Source organism: Saimiri boliviensis, chromosome 7, assembly GCF_048565385.1.
Source record: "Saimiri boliviensis isolate mSaiBol1 chromosome 7, mSaiBol1.pri, whole genome shotgun sequence".
In the NCBI taxonomy this organism is placed as follows: Eukaryota; Metazoa; Chordata; class Mammalia; order Primates; family Cebidae; genus Saimiri; species Saimiri boliviensis.
The window spans coordinates 76,982,762-77,008,661 of NC_133455.1; the positions used below are offsets into that span (position 1 = coordinate 76,982,762).

Here is a 25,900-nt window from a genome sequence, read left to right on the forward strand (position 1 = left end):
TTGTTCCTTATAAAATCATCCAAACCTTTTTCTTAATTTTGTATTTAAAAAATCTTTTAATACGTTAGCACTACTTTATAAGCTTTTAATTTTTAAGCATATGTAATTCTTGAAAATGTATCCTTTTTTGAATACAGCTGACTTCGAAAAATATCCAGTGTATGAGGACTCTACTTAACTTGGCACATTGCCATGGGGCTGTTCTTGGAACATCATGGCAACTTGTCTTGGCAACTCTTCAGGTATGTAATAGAGTCTGCGTCAGAGATCAGTGTTGTTTTTATATGTAATTGCTAACAATTAGACTAATCAATGCCTGTTGATGTTTTTGACAGGCCTAAGGAATATATATGAATAAAGAGATAGATATAAAATAGGGAGAATAGATATGAAAAAAGAAGTTAGAAAGGGAAGAAGATGTGACTCATATTGTAGGAAGTGGTAGAATGGTTCTCCTAATGGCCTAAGCTGTGCTGCCTATGTTTAATATAATTAATTATTTTACACGAATGTTAATTACTGATTTTAGTTATAGGTTTTAGAAACCTACTGATTTTAATTTTGGTTACTAGAAGTTACTACTGATTTTAATTTGAATTATTAGAATTTTTATACTTTTGTGAACTTCAGTTTTATTTTTTTATTTTTATTTTACAGCATCTTGTATGGATTTTGGGATTAAAGCCTAGTAGTGGCGGTGCCTTGAAACCTGGGAGAGCTGTAGAAGGACCCAGTACAGTAAGCTCTAGTCCTTCTTACCCAATTAGTGCATCCCAAAGTGTCATATGTTACATTTAATTTTATTCTTCTCTTAGGTTCTAACAACAGCAGTGATGACCGATTTACCAGTGATTTCCAATATACTTTCAAGATTGTTTGAAAGCTCACAGTAAGAGTCAGTTTTTTTAGTTGACAAAAACATTGTTATGAGTCATATAGTTTAGATTGGGATTTCTTATTTCTTCATTTTCTTTTTAGGTATCTTGATGACGTATCACTGCATCATTTAATAAATGCGCTTTGCTCCTTGTCTCTAGAAGCAATGGATATGGCCTATGGAAATAATAAGGTGTGATATTCTACCTTCCTGTTTTAAATATGATACATTAGTTATATAAGATGTACATCCATTATGATCTTAGTGTTTTACTAGTAGGACTAACGTTCAGCATGTATGCTAACCATACTCTGTTGGGTTTTACCATTTATGGTTATTTGTTGAAGGGAGAGTAAAAAGGACATGATTTGGCTTATGATATGTCTAAATATGTCATGATTTTAAGCCGTGTTTATTTCTCTTATATACTCAACATTTAAAAAATATTTTTATAAAATATACAGTTGTATAGGTTATATAAAATATGATAATACTTGTAATTCTAATTTATGATTGGGGTAATAATAGATTTAAATTAAAGAATCTTTGTCTTAGTTTCCTTTGCCTTCATTGGGATGGAAAGTAAGGAGCTAATAATTTCTTTCTAAAGGTAGTGATTCTCCTTATCTTGAAATTAAAATTTTTGTTTGTTCATTGATTAAATGAATAAAACAGTACTTTTGAATGTTAACATTCAAGAAAATTTCTTTCTGTACTACTAAAAATATAACTTTCTATTATACTTGGAAAGCACAGGAACAGTTGGGTGTATTTATATCTTAGAAATAACTATTTAAAAGAAAATGCTTTCTCCATTTTAATATTAATAAATATAGTTTGACTATTCACAAATAAGTGAAAATAACGAAAAATATTATTAAAAACTGTAATTTGTTTAACATCTAACTGTAGCATTCAAAATTATGCTGTCTGCCTAGTCCTTAGGTGTAATTCTGTATACTGTGGCTTGTCATCTTGGCTCTTGTGACTCATTTAAATATTGGTGAAGAAAGTCTCATTAGGGTATAGTTTCATATAGTACATAGCTAGATAATTAAACATGTAGGTGTTTGAAAGTATGTATTATAGTTTGCTCTAAATCAAGGCAAGGGTAATGTATAATGAAGCAATAAATTTCTTGATATTTTTAATAATTCTACATATTTGAGATTAATTCTTAACATAAAACTGTAATATTTTATTAAATCTATTTTCAGAAGAAATTATCTGTTTTACTCAGTGTATCCATTTTGTCAAGAATTGTTCTACCCAAGCCTTCCTTAAAAATCATGTTTGTTCCTACCACTCTGAAATTGCACTATTCAAGGTTAAAGATAAACTACTTATCATCCAGTCTCCTACTTCTTTCTCATAGATCATGATTTCTTCTAATATTTTTCTTCTGATTTCCATTAACCTGCTCTTAATGAGGGCTCACGCCTGTAATCCCAGCATTTTGGGGGGTTGAGGTGGGCAGATCACCTGAGGCCTGGGATTTGCAAGCAGTAAATAATAAAGTATCTTAATGATCTAAACAAGTGTCCCGGCACAGTGGCTCACCCCTGTAATCCCAGCACTTTGAAAGGTGAACACGGGCAGATCATGAGGTCAGGAGTTCGAAACCAGCCTGACCAACATGGTGAAACCTGGTCTCTACTAAAAATACATTAATTAGCTGGGTGTAGTGGCACATGCCTGTAATCCCAGCTACTTGGGAGGCTGAGACAGGAGAATCACTTGAACCCAGGAAGTGAAGGTTGCAGTGAGCCGAGATCACGCTACTGTACTCCACCCTGGGTGACAGAGCAAGACTCCATCTCCAAAAAAAAAGAGAAATCTAAGCAAGCTTATATGGTAATGTTTTCAGAATTTATGTATTTATTTAACAAGCACAGTATGCTTACTGTGTACATGACATTGCTCGGACATATAACGAAATAGGAGGTTTCTACCTTCAAAGAACATATAAGCTACTTGATTCATAGTTAAGTGACAATTATGATGGTATGACAGTCTCAATAAATAACAGATATAAAATGACATGAGACTTATTCTCTGCATTTTTAGTTCCTTGTTATATAAGATGTTATTGGTAGATGTTTTTATTAACATGAATTAAGGTTAATCAAGATGAATTCATGTGATTGGAGATGCATACTGAAAGATTGGTAGGATTTAGGTAGGAAAGTGCAGGTTAATGGAAATCAAAAGAAAAATACTATAAGAAATCATGACCTCTGAGAAAAAAGTAGGAGATTTGGTGATCAATAGTTTATTTTTAACCTTCAATAGTACAGTTTCAGAGAGTGGTAGGAACAGATAATGATTTTTAAGGAAGGCTTGGGCAGAACAATTGTTGAGAAAATGGATACACTGAGTAAAATGAAGATAATATCTTTGAAAATAGATTTACATGTCTCCATTTCAGGATTTAATTTTGTAAAGTAAATATGGAATGCATATGAAAGCTTTATAAGAATATTCAAGTATAAACTTTAGGAAAGTATTCAACATAAACCTTAAAAAATATTTTTAGATGGAGGCTATAACAGGTTTTTCAGTTATGCCATTTATATAAATTACTATAAATATGCAGATACTAAAATTAGTGGAAAAGTTTCTACATTCTTGAAAAAAGAATGTTCATCAATATCGACTGTTCTGAGTGAGTTAAATATTCTAGAGATTAAAGATGTAGATATCAGTGATCTTTAGGTGTGGCTTTAAAGTGACCAGCATCTTGTTTTTGATCCTCATTTCAGGAATTTATGTCAATGTGTTGTGGAAATAATTTGAGATAAAGCTTGCAGGCTGGCGCGGTGGCTCATGTCTATAATCCCAGCACTTTGGGAGGCTGAGGTGGGTGGATCACCTGAGGCCAGGAGTTTGCAACCAGCCTGGCCAACACGGGGAACCCCTTCTCTACCAAAAGTACAAAAATTAGCCTGGCGTGGTGGTACCTGCCTATAATTCCAACTGTTCTCGTAGCGGAGACACAAGAATCGCTTGAATCTGGGAGGTAAAGGTTGCCGTGAGCCAAGATCGCGCCAGTGCACTCCAACCTCTGCAACAGAGTGAAACTCTGTCTCAAAAAAAAATATAAAGCTTGCAAATTCTTTCTTAGAAGATAATGTAGATTATACTTTTATAATTACATTAAGAAGCGCAGTATAACAACAATAAAAATATTAAAGCATCTGTTCTTCACTGTTTACTGTATGCCAAGCACTAACATATTATTTTATCATTTAAAACAACTGTGTGAGATTTAGGTAATATTCCCTTTTTACAGATGAAAATATGAAAAATAGCTTAAGTGACCTGCCTGAGGTTACATACTTAGTTATCGGAAGAGCTTGGATTTGAACCCACTTTTACCTCATTCCAAAGCTCTGTTCTTAAATACTTTGCTTACTTTTAGTGTGCATCAGAATCAGCTATGCAGTTTTTTAAAAAATGCAAATGCCAGGACCACATTCTAGATTTTTGAATAAGAATCTTCAGGTGTGAGCTTTGGACACCTGTACATCCTTTTACATGATTCCTGGGTATATCGTAGTTAAAATAAGTAAGAGGAAGAAGAGGAATAAAGAAGTAATATTCAGCAACATTTAGGGGAACTTATATGCCAGGCATGTTCTAAAATTTAATTGTTTTCTATGTTATTATTATCTTCATTTTTTTTTTTTTTTTTTTTTTTTTTTTTTTGAGACGGAGTTTCGCTCTTGTTACCCAGGCTGGAGTGCAATGGCGCGATCTCGGCTCACCGCAGCCTCCGCCTCCTGAGCTCAGGCAATTCTCCTGCCTCAGCCTCCTGAGTAGCTGGGATTACAGGCACGTGCCACCATGCCCAGCTAATTTTTTGTATCTTTAGTAGAGACGGGGTTTCACCATGTTGACCAGGATGGTCTCGATCTCTCGACCTCGTGATCCACCCGCCTCAGCCTCCCAAAGTGCTGGGATTACAGGCTTGAGCCACTGCGCCCGGCTTATTATCTTCATTTTTTAGGTTTAAAAAATAAAAATATTCAGTAGAGGTACATAGGTTACCCAAGGTTATATAGCTATTAAGCAGTAGAGTTGAGATGGAATCTCAAACAGTTAAAACTTCACAGACATCATCTTAACCACTATACCATATTCTCCCTAGAATCATGAACTTTTCTACCACCAAAAATTTTAGGGTGTCTGGCACATCACATGCAGGAAGGATCAACCTGACCATATTCATCTTAAAACCCCAATATAATTGGTTCACTGGCTTCTGCTAGAAAGGAAGATATTATCACATATTTCCCTGTTAGATTTTTGTCAGCACTGTAAAAATGTTAAGAATACAGAATCTATAAAAAGTCTTTTCTTTAAAAATTAAATTATTCTCTTTATTTTCTATCTGTTTATTTTACTTTAAGTTCTGGGGTACATGTGTGGATTGTTCAGGATTGTTACGTAGGTATACACATGCCATGGTGGTTTGCTGCATCCATCCTCCCATCATCTACATTAGGTATTTCTCCTGTTATCCCTCACCAATCTCCCCAACCCCTGTTATCCCTCCCCTAGCTCCCCCACCCCGCAACAGGCCCCGGTGTGTGATGTTCCCCTCCCTGTGTCCATGTGTTCTCACTGTTCAACACCCAGTTATGAGTAAGAACATGTGTTTGATTTTCTGTTCTTGTGTTAGTTTGCTGAGAATGATGGTTTCCAGCTTTATCCATGTCCTTCACAAGGACATGAACTCATCCTTTTTTACGGCTGCATAGTAGTCCTTGCTGCATAGTAGTCCTTGGTGCCGCATTTTCTTTACCCAGTCTATTATTGATGGGCATTTGGGTTGGTTCCAAGTCTTTGCTGTTGTGTACGGTGCTGCAATAAACATACGTGTACGTATGGCTTTATAATTGAAGGATTTATAATCCTTTGGGTATATACCCATTAATGGTATTGCTGGGTCAAATGGTATTTCTACTTCTAGATCCCTAAGGAATCGCCACACTGTCTTCCACTATGGTTGAACCAATTTACACTCCCACCAACAGTGTAAAAGTGTTCCTATTTTTCCACACCCTCTCCAGCATCTGTTGTCTCCAGAATTTTTCATGATTGCCATTCTCAGTCAATGTGGTTTTGATTTGCATTTCTCTAATGACCAGTGATGGTGAGCATTTTTTCATGTTTGTTGGCTGCATAAATGTCTTATTTTGAGAAGTGTCTGTTCATATCCCTTGCCTACTTTTTGATGGAGTTGTTTGTATTTTTCTTGTAAATTTGTTTAAGTTCTTTGTAGATTTTGAGCATTAGCCCTTTGTCAGATGGGTAAATTGCAAAATTTTTTTCCCAATCCGTTGGTTGCAGGTTTACTCTAATGATAGTTTCTTTTGCTGTGCAGAAGCTCTTAAGTTTAATTAGATCCCATTTGTCTGTTTTGGCTTTTGTTGCCATTGCTTTTGGTGTTTTAGTCATGAAGTCCTTGCCTATGCCTATGTCCTGAATGGTATTGCCTAGGTTTTCTTCTGGTGTTTTTATAGTGTTAGGTCTTACGTTTAAATCTGTAATCCATCTGGAGTTAATTTTTCCTTTTTTATTCAGTTGTCTTTTTTTAAATACATTATCTCTGTTTGAAATACCACACCCATCCACCAGAAAATACTCATGGCTTTCATCAGCTGATTTTGTATTTAAACATGTTTTATTACCTTCACTAAGATTTGATTAGAGATAACTGCCCTTTGATCTTTTCTTAAACCATGCTTGTGACAAATGGACCAAGTACTCCCATTTAGCCATATATAATGTACCCTGGTTCCCTTTCTGATTATTGATAATGTCAGGGACTATAGAAAACTCTTTTGTCTTCATGTTCTCTTCTGTTCTATTAGTATCTGGACTGACAGCCTGATCTCTGCCGTACTCTTGATTTCATTTTTCTTTTCCTTTGTCTCGGCTGTCCCTTTTTTCCCCTACTTCTTGACATTCACACATAAAGCCTGGTCATTTTAAGACTTTGCTGATAAGAATGCTTCTTTTCTTCTGGTCTAGCCATTCTATGTGTCTAGTATAATTTTTGGATTCTCACACCTTCCCTATTAAAACATTTTTCTCCTAACCAAATTTTCAAATTAGGAGCTATTCTGGATATTTAAGGTTGGCGGGAAGGTTTGTCTTTGATAAACCAAGATTTTGTTGTATTTATTAACTGTGTACTAACTAATCGTTTTAATTTCAGTCATGCTCTTCAGAGTATTCTCAGTTTTCTCCTTATAATATCAATATATTTTCTCCCTAGGAACCATCTCTTTTTGCTGTTGCCAAATTGTTAGAAACTGGTTTAGTTAATATGCACCGAATAGAAATTCTGTGGAGACCTCTGACTGGCCATCTACTTGAGGTAAATTCTCTTTCTTAAATATATTTAATTATTTTATAAAGCCTTGCACACTGAACTGATGATTCTAGATAGCCATTTTAAAAATCAGCATTAACTTTATTCCCCTTTTCCTGAGCCTGCACTTACTTATGTTTGTACATTTTATCAAGGACTAAAGTTGTTTTGTATTTTATTTGATGACGGAATTGGTTGCTTTTACTGGCTGAAAATGGGTGACATTTTAAAATGAGAAATATCAGTGAAATCAGCTGTTAGCTTGATACCCCTTTTATTATACAGTCTCTTGATCCGCCTTAGTTTCAGGTAGTTCTGAAACTTCAAGGCAGTTAGGGCATAGAGTTAATAGTAAACACTGCTCATTTATAGCCTTTGCTATCATCATGAGATAGCTTTTTTTCCTTTTTTGAGATGGAGTGTTACTCTGTCATACAGGCTGGTGCACAGTGGCACGATCCCACCTCACCGCACTCTCCACCTCCTGGGTTCAAGCGTTTCTCCTGCCTCGCCTCCTGAGTAGCTAGGATTACAGGCACATACCACCACACCTGGCTAATTTTAGTATTTTTAGTAGAGATAGGATTTCACCATATTAGCCAGGCTGGTCTTGAACTCATGACCTCAGGTGATTTGCCAGCCTCAGTCTCCCAGGTGCTTGGATTATAGGCGTGAGCCACTGTTCTTGGCCTTGATGATGAGCTAGCTTTCTGCTAAGGGAAAAACGGTTTGGTATCACTAATTATAGATAGTGCTAGAGAATTTTCCCTAGATTTACATTGTCTGACATTCAGGTTAAGGTGATTCTGAATAGTTTCTGCTTAAAAACAACCTGCTTCTGCCAGTACATGTGTTTGTGTACAGTTTAGGTTTAGGTTACCATAGTCCTTTTATGTTATTTAGAAACCTACGAAAGGTCTTATAAACTTCAGTAGTTTACAACTAAAATCTCAGCACTTTGTGACGCTGAGGTGGGAGGATTGCTTAAGCCCAGAAGTTCAAGACCAAGCTGGGCAACATAGGGAGACACCATTTCTACAAAAAATTTAAAAAAAGTAACTGGGCTTGATGATATATGCTTGTAGTTCTAATTACTTGGGAGGCTAAATGGGGAGAATTGGTAAAATCCAGGAGGTTGAGGCTGCAGTGAGCCATGATTGTGCCACTGCATTACAGGATGGGTAACCGAGTGAGAGAGCATGTCTCAAAAAATAAATAAATAAATAAAATAAAATAAGAAAAACAGATGTACGTGAACTTCCCCCCATTTTATTGGGATTACTTTCATGAATGATTAAAGGCTTTATGCAGATTTCTTCATTATTGGATGGTCTCATCACAGGGCAACCAATAAAATTTTTTGAATTTTGACATATTATTTGATTAATGAAATTAAATTAAGAACCTTGGTATTAGTTTGCCTCTTTTGTTTACCCTGATGATATATAATTTACTTTTATGAAATCCTTTCTTTTCTGTGAATTGTTTTAGTTTCATCTTTTTTCTTCTGTCTCTCTATTGCTTGCTCTTGCTCTTATTCAGAAGGTAAGCTCACTTACATTTTGGGTATAATTTTTCTTCTAATGCTTATTGAATATTTAATACAACTTTTAAAATATAAAATTGATGTGTGATTTATAGCTGAAGTACACAAATTAAACTTTTAATTTTATATACCTTCAGGTCTGCCAGCATCCAAACTCTCGAATGAGAGAATGGGGAGCAGAAGCTTTAACTTCCCTTATTAAAGCAGGATTAACATTTAACCATGATCCTCCACTTTCACAAAACCAGGTAATAAAAACCTTACTTTTAAAAAAAAATTCTCAATATAAACTCTTTCTCCTCCATATGTGATTTTTTTCTTAATTTATCAAGTAGATAGTATCTAAGAGTGGGGTTTTTAACTTAATATTCTGTTTTATATGTAGGCTCTGAATCTCTTACAGAAGGTTAAATTAAGATTAAAGTAATTTAGGTTAAATTAAACTAAGTTAGTTTAACTAAGATTAAACTACAGAGGTTAAACTAAACTAAGTTAAATTACCAAGAATTGGTCTCATAGTCATAAGTTTTCCTATTTATGCAGTGCCAAAGTGTTGTTTTGGCGCCTGTTTTGCTTTGGTCTTTACCTGTCTCTGTTTTTTTTTTTTTTTTTTTTTTTCCTCTCTCTCTCTCTCTCTCTCACTACCCTATGTAAGTAGGAAGAAAATAAGTGGCAGAAGAAACAAGCACAATGAAGTAGATTTTTATTTTAACATAATTTAAATTATTTTTTACTTCCAGAATTCTATGTCCTGACTTTCTTTATTATTTGTACCATTTTTTTTTCCTTTGAGACAAAGTCTCGCTCTGTCACCCAGGCTGGAGTGCAGTGGTGCGATCTCAGCTCACTGCAACCTCTGCCTCCCGGGTTCAAGTGATTCTCCTGCCTCAGCCTCCCAAGTAGCTGGGATTACAGGTATGCGCCACTACGGCTGGCTAATTTTTGTCTTTTTAGTAGAGACGGGGTTTCACCATGTTGGTCAGGCTGGTCTCAAACTCCTGACCTTAAGATCCACCCGCCTTGGCCTCCCAAAGTGCTGGGATTACAGGCATGAGCCACTGCGCCCAGCCTTGATACCCATTTTTAAAAAAGTCTACCAAAGTTTTATTGTTTCAAGACTGAGTAGGAACAACGCATTTATTTATTTTTTAACTTTTTAAATAAAAATATGGAGTACATCACAAATTTTCATGGGGGCTGTGCTAATCTCTGTATCATTCCAATTTTAGTATATGTACTACTGAAGCAAGCGCAGAATGAGGCATTTAATAACCGTTCCAATTGCCCTCATCATCTTACTGTATCATAATTGTATTCCAGAAATTCAGTTAACACATAATTGTTGAATACGGCTCTTTGAATAGGATGATGAAGAAGACAGAAAAGATAAAGCTTACAGAGCTTATATTTTAGTGATTTCATATGTTCTTCTGAAACAATTCGAATTAAAAAAAAAAAATAACACCCTTTATCATTTATTTTGATATCCTCAACGTCCAGCTTAATACTTGGTGCATAGTGAAAGCTTAGAAATGTTTTTTCAGTGAATGAACCAAATAAATGAATCAAAAGAAAGTTAAGAATGAAGCAAGGGTTTTCAGATGCTGAAAGGGATAGATAGAATGCTTTTTTTTTTAAACTTTCCGACAGATTTCTTGGTTTTATGTCATCTTTGTCAGTATCTGCTACATTTATTCGTTTTTTAGAAGTATAGCTTCTACTACTATATCACGTTTGAGAATTTTAAATTTAAATACATATGATATACATTAATAAAGTAAACGAAAGGTCATTTTAGAAATTAGGAATTGATTTCCTCTCTCCAAATATAGCTAGAGATATATTTCCTGTCGTGAAGTTCATTTCTGTTATTTATGGGTTTATAATTAATATCTTTTAAAGTAAGATAACCACCCATTTGCCTAAAATCTAACGTCTTGAAGGTTTTTTTTTCTCTCATTTAAAAATAGAGATAGATTTGCCTTTAATAATTATTGTTGAATAAATGATATTTGATGTTTATTTTAGTAGAATAATTCTGAACAGGCGTGGTGGCTCACGCCTGTAATCTCAGCACCTTGGGAAGCCAAGGTGGGCAGATCACCTGAGGTCAGGAGTTCAAGACCAGCCTGGCCAATGTGGTGAAACCCTTGTCTGTACTAAAAATACAAAAATTAGCCAGGGATGATGGTGCATGCCCGTAATCCCAGCTACTCAGGAGGCTGAGGCAGGAAGATCACTTGAACTAAGGCGGCGGAGGTTGCAGTGAGCTGAGATTGCACTACTGTACTCCAGTCTCCTAGGTGACAGAACAAGATTCCATCTAAAAAAAAAAAAAAAATTTCCATTTACCGTGGTAGTCTGAATGGAGATGAATTTAATGAATTTAAACTTAAAAAGCAACAGAAAAGTCTTCTTGTATTTTTTTGATTTCTCTTTCTAATTAGTTTCTTGCCCCCTTTTCAGAGGCTGCAGTTGCTTTTATTGAACCCACTAAAGGAGATGTCCAATATTAATCATCCGGATATTCGACTCAAGCAGTTAGAATGTGTGTTGCAGATTCTGCAGAGTCAGGGAGACAGTCTTGGGCCTGGATGGCCATTAGTGCTTGGAGTCATGGGAGCAATCAGAAATGATCAAGGGTAAGTATGTAAAATTATTTGAGAAAATATATATATGAAAAATAAACATGGGAGCAGTCAGAAATGTTCATGGGTGTTTAAAATTATTTGAGAAAAAATATGAAAAATAAAATATAAATAAAATTAACATTAAAAAATGATAGAGTAGAAAAGGAGTCCATCCTAAAATCTTGAAATAGTGGTCATTTTTTTAATGTTCTTGCTGCTTAAGGCTAAGATCTATAAGAGTTTTTCTTACCTCTACCCCTAAGTGGTTACAGGGAACTTAGAGATCACTTTTTGTTTGGAAGGATGAAAAAAATTGCTGTTTATTTGACATTCATGCAAGAATACATGATTCTTACTTATGCTAAGATACATGAAACAATCTAACAAATTTTATAACACATCCAAAGATGGGGTAATTTTGTTTTGTTGAAATAAATACATTATTTGATAAGATGTGAAACAGCAGTTAGGGCTTGACCTCACTATATATATTAGACAGTCAGAAATTGCTTTAAAGTGACCTTTTCATTAATTTTTGATTTATTAAACATTTATTCTGTGCTTAGTGTATTACAATGCTTGATAGTTATTCTGATTACATAGGTAAGTAGCTCCTGCCCTAGATGTAGAATCCTAGTAAGAAAGTATAGTTGCGTGATGAGATATAGCCCAGGTGTGTAGTAGGTTCTGTCATCTAGATTTGTGTCAGTACACTCTGTGATGTTCATACAGCAGCAGAATCGCTTAATGACACATTTCTCAGAACATATCCTTGTCAGTAAGCAATACGTGACTGTAGTTTGTTATGCCACAAAAGAAGCAACCTTCAGCAGGAGGAGGACAGAGCCAAAATTATGAAGGAAATCTTATGTGCTTTTGTAAGTGTTTTGAATGTATCCTGAATACAGTTGAAAGACATTTTGGGATTTTAAGCAGAGGAGTGATGTAATCACATAAGAATATGATAGATATAACTGTGACAGCATCATGGAGGGGAGAGTGGGAAATGAGAATGCCTACGAATACTCACTAGAAATAAGAGAGAGATTTGAACTACTTAACAGATAGACTGTAGGGGCAAAGGAAAAAATAGCAATCAGGAATGTCTTCCAGATTTCTGACTTAGGCAGTTTAGTGGGGGATGGTAGTATCATTAACGAAATAGGGAATATACAAGGATGGACAAATTTGGAGGGGACATAATGGACTTGTTTAACTTTTGGTGTAGGAGACTGCAGTGGAGAGATTCAGCAGACATTGGATATATTTTTCTGTAATTCTGTAGTAACACACTGTCTTGCTTTGATGACTAAAGAGTTATAGGTGACCAAGATGCTTGAGACTATTATGGAAAGTTAATTTTTCTTAAATGTTTATAGTAATAATTTTTTTTTTTTTTTTTTTTTTTTTGAGGCGGAGTTTCGCTCTTGTTACCCAGGCTGGAGTGCAATGGCGCGATCTCGGCTCACCGCAACCTCCGCCTCCTGGGTTCAGGCAATTCTCCTGCCTCAGCCTCCCGAGTAGCTGGGATTACAGGCACGTGCCACCATGCCCAGCTAATTTTTTGTATTTTTAGTAGAGACGGGGTTTCACCATGTTGACCAGAATGGTCTCGATCTCTTGACCTCGTGATCCACCCGCCTCGGCCTCCCAAAGTGCTGGGATTACAGGCTTGAGCCACCGTGCCCGGCCATATAGTAATAAAATTCTTTAAGCACTACAAAATATTGAGATGATTAAATTGAAACGAGATCAGCTTAGATCAAGCTTAAGTGTCTTCTCCTAGCCTATAATGTGATATATTACATAGGGCATTGTAGTAAGGATGTAATGAATTAATAGGTGTAAAACACTTGGAAAGTATGTGACATACTAAGCATTCAGAGTATTAGCAGTTATCCTTACCATTTTCATTATTGTTTTTACCATCAGAATTTTTCTCCAAAACCAAATAGTTGTTATCTTTATTTGAAATTCAAAATTTACTCTTTTCTCACAGACTGGATGTGGGATTTATTTTCTTTGGAGATTTAAATAAGATGTAGTATAGATATAAAAGAATGAGGAGCTCTTTTTCAGTAAATTGTGTGTATTTACATTTACTGGGCACTTTACTAGATACCAGGGATACAGTGAGGAGAAAAGTAACTGGCTAACTTCCCATTCTCATTTATTGTCTACTTTTTTTTTTTTTTGGTTAGTCGGTATGACATACAAATAGAAATAATATGCTATTAATACTTTATTTTTTTAATTTGTTTTTATCTCATTACCTGCAAGCTTCTTTGTTTTTGTTAATTTAAGTAAGTGTATCTATTTTACATTTATGTAAATGTTAAAATACTTTATGATCTATATGAGGAAAGAGTTTCTTGCTTAAATTCTAAAATAAAATTTTACTTCATTCAAATTATTGTAAGATAGGTATTTTTACACATTTCTTTTAAATGCATAATTAAGGCTGGTTGTGGTAGCTCATGGCCTATAATCGTAAATGTAAACTTTGGGAGGCCGAGGCAGGAGGATCACTTGAGCCCAGGAAATTGAGACCAGCCAAGGCAGCATAGTGGGACCCTGTTTCCACACACACCAAAAAAGGCATGGTGGTGTGCATCTGTAGTCCCAGCTACTGGGGAAGCTGAGGTCGGGGGAACATATGATCATGGGAGGTTGAGAGTGAGGCATGATTACACCACTGCACTCCAACCTAAGTGACAGAGTAAGACCTTGTCTCAAAAATAAATAAATAAATAAAATAATTGCATCTGTATACATTTCTTTTGTTTTCAGAGAATCCTTGATACGAACTGCATTCCAGTGTCTTCAGTTGGTTGTGACAGATTTTCTGCCAACAATGCCTTGTACTTGCCTACAAATAGTTGTAGATGTTGCAGGTAGCTTTGGTCTCCATAACCAAGAACTTAATATTAGTTTAACCTCAATAGGTTTATTGGTAAGTATCATTGTCCTTAAAATATAATATAATTTAGAAATCATTGTTATTCAGTTGGGAATGAATGCTAAGCAAATATACTTTTAGCTCTTTGCGTATTATTTATATGACTTTTAAATTTCAAACTTAAATCTGCATGAAGGATTAAATAACATCACTTAAATATTAATGGCCAAATGTTTGAAATAAATTTCGTACATTGAGCTGAAGTTTGGCTTGTCAAACCCGGAAGGGTTTGTCATGAAAGGATTTAGTAAACTATAGTATATACAAAGGAAATCTTCAGTTGACTTTAATGTGAACCAGTTATATTAGTATCTGACAAGAAAATCAGCCTGTACTTTGAAGCCTTGAAGCCAAGCATTGACTTTTTATCTTTAGCCATGAAAGTCCTACATGACATCTTCCAGTAGAAGGTTGTTTCAGGCTGGGCGTGGTAGCTAATGCCTATAATTCCAGCACTTTGAGAGGCTGAGGTGGAAGGATTGCTGAGGCCAGGAGTTTTGAGACCAGCCTGTGCAATAAAGTGAGACCCCTCATCTCTACTAAAAATTAGCTGTGTATGATGGTGTGCGCCTGTAGTCTTAGCTACATGGGAGGATTGCTTGAGCCCAGGACTTGGAGACTGCAGTGAGTTATGATCATACCACTGCACTCCAGGCTTGGCAACAGAGCCAGACCTTGTCTCTTTTAAAAAAGTAAAATAAGAAGGTTGTTTTGTCTACACTGAAAATCTGTTGGTCAGTGTAGTCACCTTCATCAGTGATCTTAGGGAGATCTGGATAACTTGCTACAGCTTCTCCATCAGCACTTGCTGCTTCACCTTGTAGTTGTAGGTTATGGTGATAACGCTTTCCTTAAACCTCTGAACTAGCCCCTGCTAGCTTCAGACTTTTCATCTGCGGATTCTTCACCTTGTTTAGACTTTATAGAATTGTGGAGAGTTGGGGCCTTGCTCTGGATTAGGCTTTGGCTTAAGTGAATCTTGTGGCTGGTTTGACCTTCTATCCAGACAACTAAAATTTTCTTGTTATCATCAGTAAGGCTGGTGTACCTTGTAATCATTTGTTTTTCCTTTAGAGTAACACTTTTCGTTTCCTTCAATAACTTACCCTGTGCATTCACAACTTGACTCACTGGCACAAGAAGTCTAGCTTTGGCCTGTCTTGGTTTTCAGCATACCTTCCTCACTTAGCTTAATTATTACTAGCTTTTGATTAAAAGCGAGAGAAATGCGACTCTTCCTTTCACTTGAACACTTACAGGTCATTGTAGGGTTATTAACTGGCCTAACTTCACTGTTGTTGTATCTCAAGGAATAGGGAAGCCTGAGAAGAAATAAAAAGATGAGGAAACAAACCGACGATGAAAGAGTCAGAAAACTCACATTAAGTTTGCCATCTTACATAAGTGCGGCTGTGTGCCCCAAAATAGTTACAATAGTTGAATCAAAGATCACTGATCATTAATCACCATTTTTTATATTAAAAAAGTAAAAAAATAAATGTTAGCAGAAGATTGTTTCTCCACTTTCTCCTGAAATCATGTAGAGATACTAATAGAGGAAGAGGTGTTTCACTGAACTTAGTCTACTAGGAAAGAGATTTTTGAAGTAATTGTTTTAAAGTTTTACTGTGAAAGGTAAAACAACTACATGTTGCATAGTTATGTGTTTAAAATGAAACCTTGAATAAACTAATATTTTTTTACTTTGCTTTTTAGTGGAATATTTCAGATTATTTTTTCCAACGAGGGGAAACTATTGAAAAAGAACTAAATAAGGAAGAGGCATTACAGCAAAAGCAGGCAGAAGAGAAAGGAGTTGTTTTAAATCGGCCATTCCACCCTGCACCACCATTTGATTGCTTGTGGTTATGTCTTTATGCAAAACTGGGTGAACTCTGCGTGGATCCTCGTCCTGCTGTCAGGAAGAGTGCAGGGCAAACTCTGTTTTCTACGATTGGTGCACATGGAACTTTATTACAGCATTCAACCTGGCACACTGTTATTTGGAAGGTATTGTAAAATAGATTGGACTATCAGCTTTTAATGAGATATGCTTTTATATTAATACTTTTTCATTTAAACTTGTTTCTTTTAATTTTTAAAGAATTTCCATGCATTTGTATGTTTGACAAAACAGGAACTATTAGCTGTGTCATGTTGTAAGTTGTACCTCACAGGGAGCAAATTAAATATTAACAGCTTTATCTCTGTTTCTGTTCTCATCTCTTATTGTCTCTCTTGATTTCTGCCTTTGTCTCTTTTTCCCCCGTTTTCCCAAATGTTAAAAACTAGGAGTTACTAAACTATAAAGGATAATCAGTCCCTTACAATAGAGTGGAAAGCTTTTAGGGTTTTTGTTTGTTTTACTTTTGAGATCTACTTATAGATTTGTAATTTAAATAGAATCAAAAGATAATTTTATAAACAGACGAATATTAATAGCACTGAAATTTACTTGCAGACCCACCAAATAAAAGTAACCTCCAAATGATATATTGTACATATAATGTTTATTCATTAAATTACAGTTTCAGTTTTTTTCTTCTTTTGAAACATCCTAACAAAATCAGCAGCTTATTAGTAATCATTTCCTCTTTGCTAAAAGTCTCTTCTTTTTTGTTCCATCTGTTCCATTATGATAGAATCCTATTTATAATCCTTTCACTTGTTTTTGTGAGTTTTTCAAATTAATAGACCCCAAAATGCCTTCTTAAAAAATTAATAGGCCAGGCATGGTAGTTCACGGCTGTAACCCCAGCACTTTGGGAGGCTGAGGCAGGAGGATCACCTGAGGTCAGGGGTTTAAGACCAACCTGGCCAATACGGTGAAACCCCATATCTACTAAAATTTTAAAAAAATTAGCTGGGTGTGGTGGTGCACTCCTATAAAGCCAGCTACTTGGGAAGCTGAGGTACGAGAATCTCTTGAACCTGGGAGGTGGAGGATGTAGTGTGCTAAGATCATGTCACTGCATGCCAGCCTGGGTGACAGAGTGAACTGTCTCAAATTTATATATATATATATATATATATATATATATAAATAACACTATATGGTCCCAAATAAAATAATCCAATGCCCTGTTTTCTTTTTTCACATTCTAATTTTTATTTTTTAAAGTAACAAAATTATGTGTATTATAGTAAAAGCCCTCTTTCCTTCTGTCTTATATTTCAGTTCCATCCCATAGTTCCTCCTGAGATCACAGACATGCTTAATTCTCCCTTACAATTTGTTTTTAATCTAATACTTTTCTGATTCTTATTTTCTTTTCAAGCAACTTCATTTTTTATCTTTTTGCTACCTAATTGTTAATGATTTTTTTCTCACACTCCTTGCATTGTCTTATTTTCTGTAATTCATTTCCAGATTATTCTACTTCAGTCTCTTAAACATTAAAATGTAACAGAATCACCTTGAAGACTTGTTAAAGCATAGATTGATGAGCCACTGTTGTCTGCTCTCCCCTAGCCTGAGGTTCTGATTATTTTGGCCTGGAGTGAGGCCTGAGAATTTCCATTTCTATCAAGTTCCTGGGTGATATTTGATGTTGCTGGTATTAGTTCAGAGACTACACTCTGAGAACACAGAAATTGTTCATATCCTACAGTTGGTCTTTTTTTGTGTGTGAGATAGCGTTTTGCTCTGTCACTCAGGCTTAAGTGCAGTGGTCAGATTATAGCACACTACAACCTTGACCTGCTGGGCTTGATCCTCCCACATCAGCCTCTTGAGTAGCTGAGACTATAGGCTTACACTAATTTAAAAACTTTTTTTTGTAGAGACAGTCTCACTATGTTGCCCTGGCTATTCTTAAACTCCAGGCTTCAAGCAATCCTCCCCACTTTGGCTTTCCAAAGCACTGGGATTACAGGTACAAGCCAGCTCTGATAATTGTACTTTTGTCCTGGACTCCTCTCCTTAGCTTTGTGTTTTTCTTATACATTACCCCATAGATCCTCCACTGATACCTCAACAAGTCTTATATTTTATCCAGTTAATTTTAATTTCTTTTTTTGAGACAGGATCTCACTCCACTGCCCAGGCTGGAGTATAGTGGCATAATCAAAGCTCACTGCCACCTCAACCTTCCCTGGGGCCTCAGGTGATCGTCTCACCTTAGCCTTCCAAGTAGCTGGGACTACAGATGTATACCACAACATTTGGCTAATTTTTATATTTTTTTTGTAGGGACTGGGCATCACCATTTTTGCACAGGCTGGTCTTGAACTCCTGGGCTCGAGCAGTCTGCCCACCCTGGCCTCCCAAAGTGCCAGGATTACAGATGTGAACCACTGTGCCCAGCCTTAATTTTTTGTATTACATGATAAACTTAAGAATGTATAATTAAGGCCTGGCACTGTAGCTCACACCTGTAATCCCAGCACTTTGGGAGGCTGAGGCGAGTGGCTCACCTCAGATCAGGAGTTTGAGACCAGCCTGGCCAACATGATGAAACCCTATCTCTATTAAAAATACAGAAGTTAGCTGGGCATGCTGGCGGGCTCCTGTAATCCCAGCTACTCAGGAGTCTGAGGCAGGAGAATCACTTGAACCCAAGAGGTGGAGGTTGCAGTGAGCTGAGATCGCACCAGTGCTCTCCAGCCTGGGTGACAGCAAGGCTTCTTCTTAAAAAAAAAAAAAAAAGGAGTGTATAATTACGTCTGTTGATCAATTTCCTCCAATATATAGAGATTGATAAGATTGTCAAGTATATTTTTGTAACACTTGCTAGATTCTTATGCTGCTGTTGCTCCTATGCGATTACTTAAACTATATTATCAATGCTTTTTATATGACATTTTTATAAATATTTAGGTACTCTTTCATCTACTGGACAGAGTTCGAGAGTCCTCTACCACTGCAGACAAAGAAAAGATTGAGTCTGGAGGTGGCAATATTCTCATTCATCATTCAAGGGACACAGCAGAAAAGCAATGGGCTGAGACATGGGTATTAACATTGGCTGGAGTAGCAAGGATCTTCAACACTAGAAGATATTTGCTGCAACCTTTAGGTATACATACATTTTTTTTTTTCTGGTTATACAAGTAATTAATGTTAGAGGAAATTTGGAAAATACAATTATTTTAGAGTTCATATACAATGCTACTACCTAAGAATAATCGATCTTAACTTAGTCTTTATGTGTGGTGTATTTGTAAGCATGTGTGTTTCCGTTCATTTCATTGATAAGTTATTTAATGTGTACCTACTGTGGTCTAGCCTCTAGGGAATACAGTGAAAGGCAAAATACACATCATTTTTGCTATCATGTGCATGAAGGAGTAGCCATAATTACATAAATAAAGGCAAAATTGCTACAGTGACAAGTTGCAAAGGAATGGTACACTGTGAGCTTCAACAGATACTTGACCTGGCCAGTGAGTTCCACATGGGTTTTGATAAAGCTTTAGTTTTCCTGAGATCTGAAGGGTAAGTAGGAGTTCATCAGGCAAGGGTAAGATGAAGTGTGAAGAGCCTTATAGTCAATGAGAGAATGTAAAAAAGACAGGAGAAGATTGAGGAAAAGAGATGGTAGACCCTAGCATGTTTAAAGGTCTAGAACGAAGAGAATAAGAGTTTGATTCTTAACAAGATTGAGAGGTAGGGAAAGGCCATATCATCCAGATCATGTACAGTGTGTTAGGAGAAAGTTAGGAGGCTAGGCAGGGTGGCTCTTGCCTATAATCTCAATACTTTGGGAGGCTGAGGCATTAGGATAGCTTGAGCCCAGGAGTTTGAAACCAGCCTGAGCAATACAATGAGATCTTGTCTCTGCAAAAATTTTTTTAAAAATTGTCCGAATGTGGTGGTGTGCACCTGTAATCCCAGCTACTTGGGAGGCTGAGGTGCAAGGCTTGCTTGAGCATGGGATATTGAGATTTGTGCAGTTAGCCAAGATCGTCCCAGTGTACTCAAGCCTGGTGACAGAATGAAAACCTGTTTCAAAAAAAAAAAAAAGTTAGAACTTCATCCTAAGAACAATTAAAGATATAATTCATGATTTGACATCATCAGATACACACTTCAAAAAGATCACAAAGTGCATCTCTTAGTGTGTATGTAGACGGGAATGGAAACAAGGAAGGATGGCAGGGTGTTGTTAGACTTGTTAGGAAGCTGTTGGTGGCATATCAGTGGTTCTTAAAACAAGGGCCCATTCTACTCCCATTGGACATTTGGCAACTCTAGAGACATTTTTAGTTGTCATAACTGGGGAAGGGGTGAGTGTTACTGCTTTCTGGGGAAGGCAAGGGTTAATGCTACACATCTTATGGTGCACATCTTACAATGCAGTCTCCTATAACAAAGAATTATCCAACCAGAAATGTCATGGTACCAAGACTGAGAAACCCAGTTGCTTAGTATACTTTTAATTCTGGTGGTAGTGCTGGTAGTGGTAGAAAAAGGTGAACAGAGATACTTTTATACATAGTTATGAGCATGTTGTACATATTATTTTATCTATTTTTTAAATTGCTTGGCTTTTTTTAAACTTCTTTGTGTGAAAGCACAAGTATATTTACTCATTCCATAGGCATTTTTGTATGTTGTTCTTTATATGCACTTTTTCCCCGTTTTTCAAAAACAAATAATTTATGCTATCTGAGCCATTTTGCATGTTGGGTATATGTATTTTTAAATTTTGAGGTTTTCCTCATGTAAAATTTACATACAGTGAAATGCACAAATTTTCATTGTACATTTGCAAAGTTTTAACAAAATAAGCATCGTTTTTGGTACCTTCATGATATTTATCTTAAAAGCTAAGAACTAATAGATTGAGATTTTTAAAAATGAAGATGTAGGATAGTTAATGTCTGATCTTTTTTTATAACTTGAAGACTAGAAAATGATATTTGTTATTTTAGAATAAGTTTTATATTTTTAACATAACCACATGCAATATATAATTATATCTACTCTTTTAAAGAAGACTCCTTCTCTGATATAAAATATATTAATAGAGGAATTGCAGAGGTTTTTCTCCCTAAATGGCACAGGATATTCTAAATCTGATATTAGGTCTCCATTCTGATAGGCAAATATAATGATTCATGAGACTTTTAAACTGTGATGGCAACAGGCAGAAGTGTTTTAACCATTAGATAGTTTTAAAATATAATTTGTCAAAACTCTTTGAACAGTTTACTTAAAATTCTGTATTTTTTATTGTATGTAAATTTTACCTCAATTGTTTTTTTTTTTTTTTTTTTTGAGATAGAGTTTTGCTCTTAATTGCCCAAGCTGGAGTGCAGTGGTGCTATCTCAGCTCACTGCAACCTCTGCCTCCCAGGTTCAAGCAGTTCTCCTGGTTCAGCCTCCTGAGTAGCTGGGATTACAGGTGCCACCACTGTGCCCAGCTAAGTTTTTGTATTTTTAATAGAGACAGGTTTCATCATGTTGGCCAGGCTGATCTAGAATTCCTGACCTCAGGTGATCCACATGCCTTGGACTCCCAAGGTGCAGGGATTACAGATGTGAGCCACTGCGACCAGCCCTCAATTTTTAATAAAATGAATACGGTGGGGGAATGCATATAACTAGGCAGGTGTTCCAGTTTGTCCAGAGTAGGCAGATAGTACCTATTGTTTTATAGCAGGCCTACTTCAAGCTTTTTTACTGACTGACTGCTTTCTCAGGTATTTGGGTTTGTCCCTTTTTTTTAAAAAAAAAAAAAAAAAAAAAAAAAAAACTAGTCATTTATAGCCTTTGCAAAATGAAAGTCCTTAAACCTTGATTATTTATTTACATGTTTCATAGCCTACTTACGTTATACTGCTTTGGAAAATATCAATTTTCCTAATTTTTTACATCATTTTAATGCCAGTATGTAGATAATAATCCATGTTATTAACAAAGCCATTAGGGTTGTTTGCTGTAGGAAAAAGACCTGGCCAGACGTGGTAGCTCACAGCTGTAATCCCAGCCAGCACTTTGGAAGGCCAAGGCAGGAGGATTGCTTGAGCCCAGCCTGGGCAACATGGTAAAATCCTGTTTCTACAAAAAAATACAAAAATAAGCCAAACATGGTGGTGTGCATCTGTAGTCCCACCTACTCGGGAAGCTGAGCTGGGGAGGATCGCTTGAGCCCAGGAGTTCAAGACCAGACTGGACATCATAGAGAGACCCCATCTCTACAAAAAACAATTAAAAAATAAATTAGCCAGGCATGGTGGCATGTGGCTGTGGTCCCAGCCACTTGGTAGGCTGAGGTGGGAGCCCAGTGAGCCATGATCATACCATACGACACTCCAGCCTGGGTAACAGAGTGAGATACCATCTCTTTAAAAGCGAAAGAAAGAAAGAAAAAGTTCTGCAGCTATGAAATCACTTAAATATGAAATCTAAAGTATAAACTTAAGATTTATGGAATGTATATAGTTTACCGTAAATATTTAGGCCAATAATAAAACGTATGTACACTATCATAAGTTACAACTTTTCCAATGATTATTCGATTAAGAATAAGAACATCTTATAGATGGATAAACTGAAGGTGTTACTGAAATGCATTTGTTTCAATCTCACTGATTTATTTTTCTGTTCTCAGGCAGAAGTACTAGGAAATGGTATAGATATTTTTGGGTTTAAAAATTTTTTTTATTTTAATAGCTTTCGGGGTACAAGTCGTTTTTGGTTACATCGATGAATTGTATAGTGGTGAAATCTGAGATTTTAATGTACCCATACTTACCTGAGTTTTGTTTTCAAGATTGAAACATTATTTGATACATCTGTCATCCTCTTCTTGCTGCCCTTTGTTCTTATATCTGAAAAAATTTTTTTGCTAGATTTCTAGGTTATGATAATTTTAATTCCCATTGTTAGTACCTTAGTACTTAGTCATATATTTTCCAGTTCTGTGGGATTTTAAGCAGATATGCTTTCAAGTGTCTAATATTAAGAGAAAATTTGATTACTTTTATGATAATAGTTTTTTTGTCTCTTCCTAATATAGGAGATTTTTCAAGAGCTTGGGATGTTCTTCTTGACCATATACAATCAGCAGCACTCAGCAAAAACAATGAAGTGTCTCTGGCCGCTCTGAAAAGCTTCCAGGAAATTTTACAGATTGTGTCTCCTGCCAGAGACTTGGATAAGCCTGAGACACCACCTGTAGTTAATGTACCTGTGCCTGTTCTTATAGGGCCCATATCAGGCCCTGGTATGAGCCGGCCATTTGTAAGAACAGATTCCATTGGAGAAAGACTTGGAAGATATAGTAGCTCTGAGCCACCCATTGTTACTGATGAGCTAGAAGATTTGAATCTATGGTGGGCAGCATGGAATACCTGGTATAGAATTGGATCTGAAAGTACTAAGCCTCCTATTACTTTTGATAAACTAACTTTTATTCCTAGCCAGCCTTTTCTTACAGCTTTAATTCAGATATTTCCAGCTCTCTACCAACACATAAAAACTGGTTTCAACATGGATGACTTGCAAAAGTTGGGAGTCATATTGCACAGTGCTATTTCAGTCCCAATAAGTTCAGATGCATCCCCTTTTATTCTTCCATCTTATACCGAAGCAGTTTTGACAAGTTTACAGGAAGCTGTACTTACAGCTTTAGATGTTCTCCAAAAGGTAATATAATTTTAGTGGCTAACTAATAATGCATATCGTTCTCTGAATTTTTTTTATTTTGCTATATATTTGGGGGGATAAATTTTAGATCACCAAGATTGTTGTATATGTATACATTGGGATAAATTGAGAGGATTGTCATGATCTAGGTATTTTGAAAACTTGTGGTTTTCTGCTATATTTTGAAAGGTAATTCATGTATATTTTGAATCTTAAAGAAGCTACCTGCATCTTCATGTTTCACTTGAACAGGATTTTTGGTTTGCCTATGCAAGTCTTCAAAAGAGGATATAATATTTGGAATAAATGTTTTAGTAAAGTACTTTTATGATTAGAAAATTAATAAGCAGTCAGATTACATTATTTTTTTATCTGTGCTTAAATTTAACTCAAATTATTGAAAGCCTACATTAAAGAAGAAATTTATAGGCCGGGCGCGGTGGCTCAAGCCTGTAATCCCAGCACTTTGGGAGGCCGAGGCGGGTGGATCACGAGGTCGAGAGATCGAGACCATCCTGGTCAACATGGTGAAACCCCGTCTCTACTAAAAATACAAAAAACTAGCTGGGCGTGGTGGCGCGTGCCTGTAATCCCAGCTACTCAGGAAGCTGAGGCAGGAGAATTGCCTGAGCCCAGGAGGCGGAGGTTGCGGTGAGCCGAGATCACGCCATTGCACTCCAGCCTGGGTAACAAGAGCGAAACTGTCTCAAAAAAAAAAAAAAAAAAAAAAAAAAGAAGAAATTTATAAAAAGTATTGTTCCTCAGTTTTTAAAGAGATTTATTTTTACTATGTGTATTTTGTTATTACCAAAAAAGTATTGAAACAACTAAAATTATTGAGCAAATTCAGATTAATAAGCACGACTAGATCAAATTCAAAGTGTTTTTTAGACTATCAAGAAAAATGGGTAGCACAATTCACAGCCATCAAAATGCTAAGCCAAAAAATGCCAACTATGTAGCCAGCCTGTCCAGCAAAGTGAAGACATTCTAATAAGATTGGAGTAGATCTAGATTGTGATTGCACCTGTTGTCAGTAACCATTTGTGTAGCGTAAATTAAATTTCTGATTAACTGATTGCATGCTACTCAACTGAAATGATAAAAATTTTCACAGTGAAGGCTGGGCGCGGTGGCTCAAGCCTGTAATCCCAGCACTTTGGGAGGCGGAGGCGGGTGGATCGCAAGGTTAAGAGATCGAGACCATCCTGGTCAACATGGTGAAACCCCGTCTCTACTAAAAATGCAAAAAATTAGCTGGGCATGGTGGCACGTGCCTGTAATCCCAGCTGCTCAGGAGGCTGAGGCAGGAGAATTGCCTGAACCCAGGAGGAGGAGGTTGCGGTGAGCCGAGATCGCACTCCAGCCTGGGTAACAAGAGCGAAACTCCATCTCAAAAAAAAAAAATTCACAGTGAGAATGGTGATATTTCTACTATACCACGATACCTCTTAGCTACTTCTGGAAGAAGTTTGGCTGAGCAGCAGTTCTTAATCTGTTTTTTTTTTTTTTTTTTTTTTTTTTTCCTGGGACAGAGTTTCACTCTTGTTAACCCAGGCTGGAGTACAATGGCGCGATCTTGGCTCACTTCAACCTCCGCCTCCTAGGTTCAGGCAATTCTTCTGCCTCAGCCTCCTGAGTAGTTGGGATTACATCTTAATCTGTTTAACCCTAGTTGCATTGTGCAGGAAATGTGAAGAAACTAAAAATTTATGAGAGTCTGGCATTTTAAAAAATTCAGTGTAGGGATATTGGTTTTCTACAATTAAAATATCTGTTTTTATTTTCAGTAGGAAAGAAAAGAGAAAAGTAGCATGTCAGTAATTACTCCCCCCGTCCCTTGGACATGCAGATAAGTTGCTTATAGACTGCAGGGGATGGAAGAGTTATCAGAAAAGAAGATAAGACATA

General features: G+C 36.2%; 1 protein-coding gene and 1 pseudogene across 3 annotated transcripts in view; one reads left to right on the forward strand and one right to left on the reverse strand.

Moving 5' to 3' along the window:
* The window catches only part of MON2 (MON2 homolog, regulator of endosome-to-Golgi trafficking), a 137,191-nt gene that overhangs the window by 78,060 nt on the left and 33,231 nt on the right, over window positions 1-25,900 (forward strand). For all 3 annotated transcript variants that reach the window (XM_003926513.4, XM_003926512.4, XM_074402829.1), the window contains exons 16-26: window positions 138-242; window positions 658-738; window positions 816-889; window positions 979-1,069; window positions 7,164-7,265; window positions 8,943-9,053; window positions 11,272-11,447; window positions 14,226-14,388; window positions 16,111-16,404; window positions 19,214-19,412; window positions 23,361-23,989. In XM_003926513.4, coding sequence (XP_003926562.1) covers window positions 138-242; window positions 658-738; window positions 816-889; window positions 979-1,069; window positions 7,164-7,265; window positions 8,943-9,053; window positions 11,272-11,447; window positions 14,226-14,388; window positions 16,111-16,404; window positions 19,214-19,412; window positions 23,361-23,989 — 2,025 coding nt within the window. The remainder of the gene's footprint in view (window positions 1-137; window positions 243-657; window positions 739-815; window positions 890-978; window positions 1,070-7,163; window positions 7,266-8,942; window positions 9,054-11,271; window positions 11,448-14,225; window positions 14,389-16,110; window positions 16,405-19,213; window positions 19,413-23,360; window positions 23,990-25,900) is intronic.
* LOC120365169 (U6 spliceosomal RNA) lies at window positions 9,968-10,058 on the reverse strand (annotated as a pseudogene).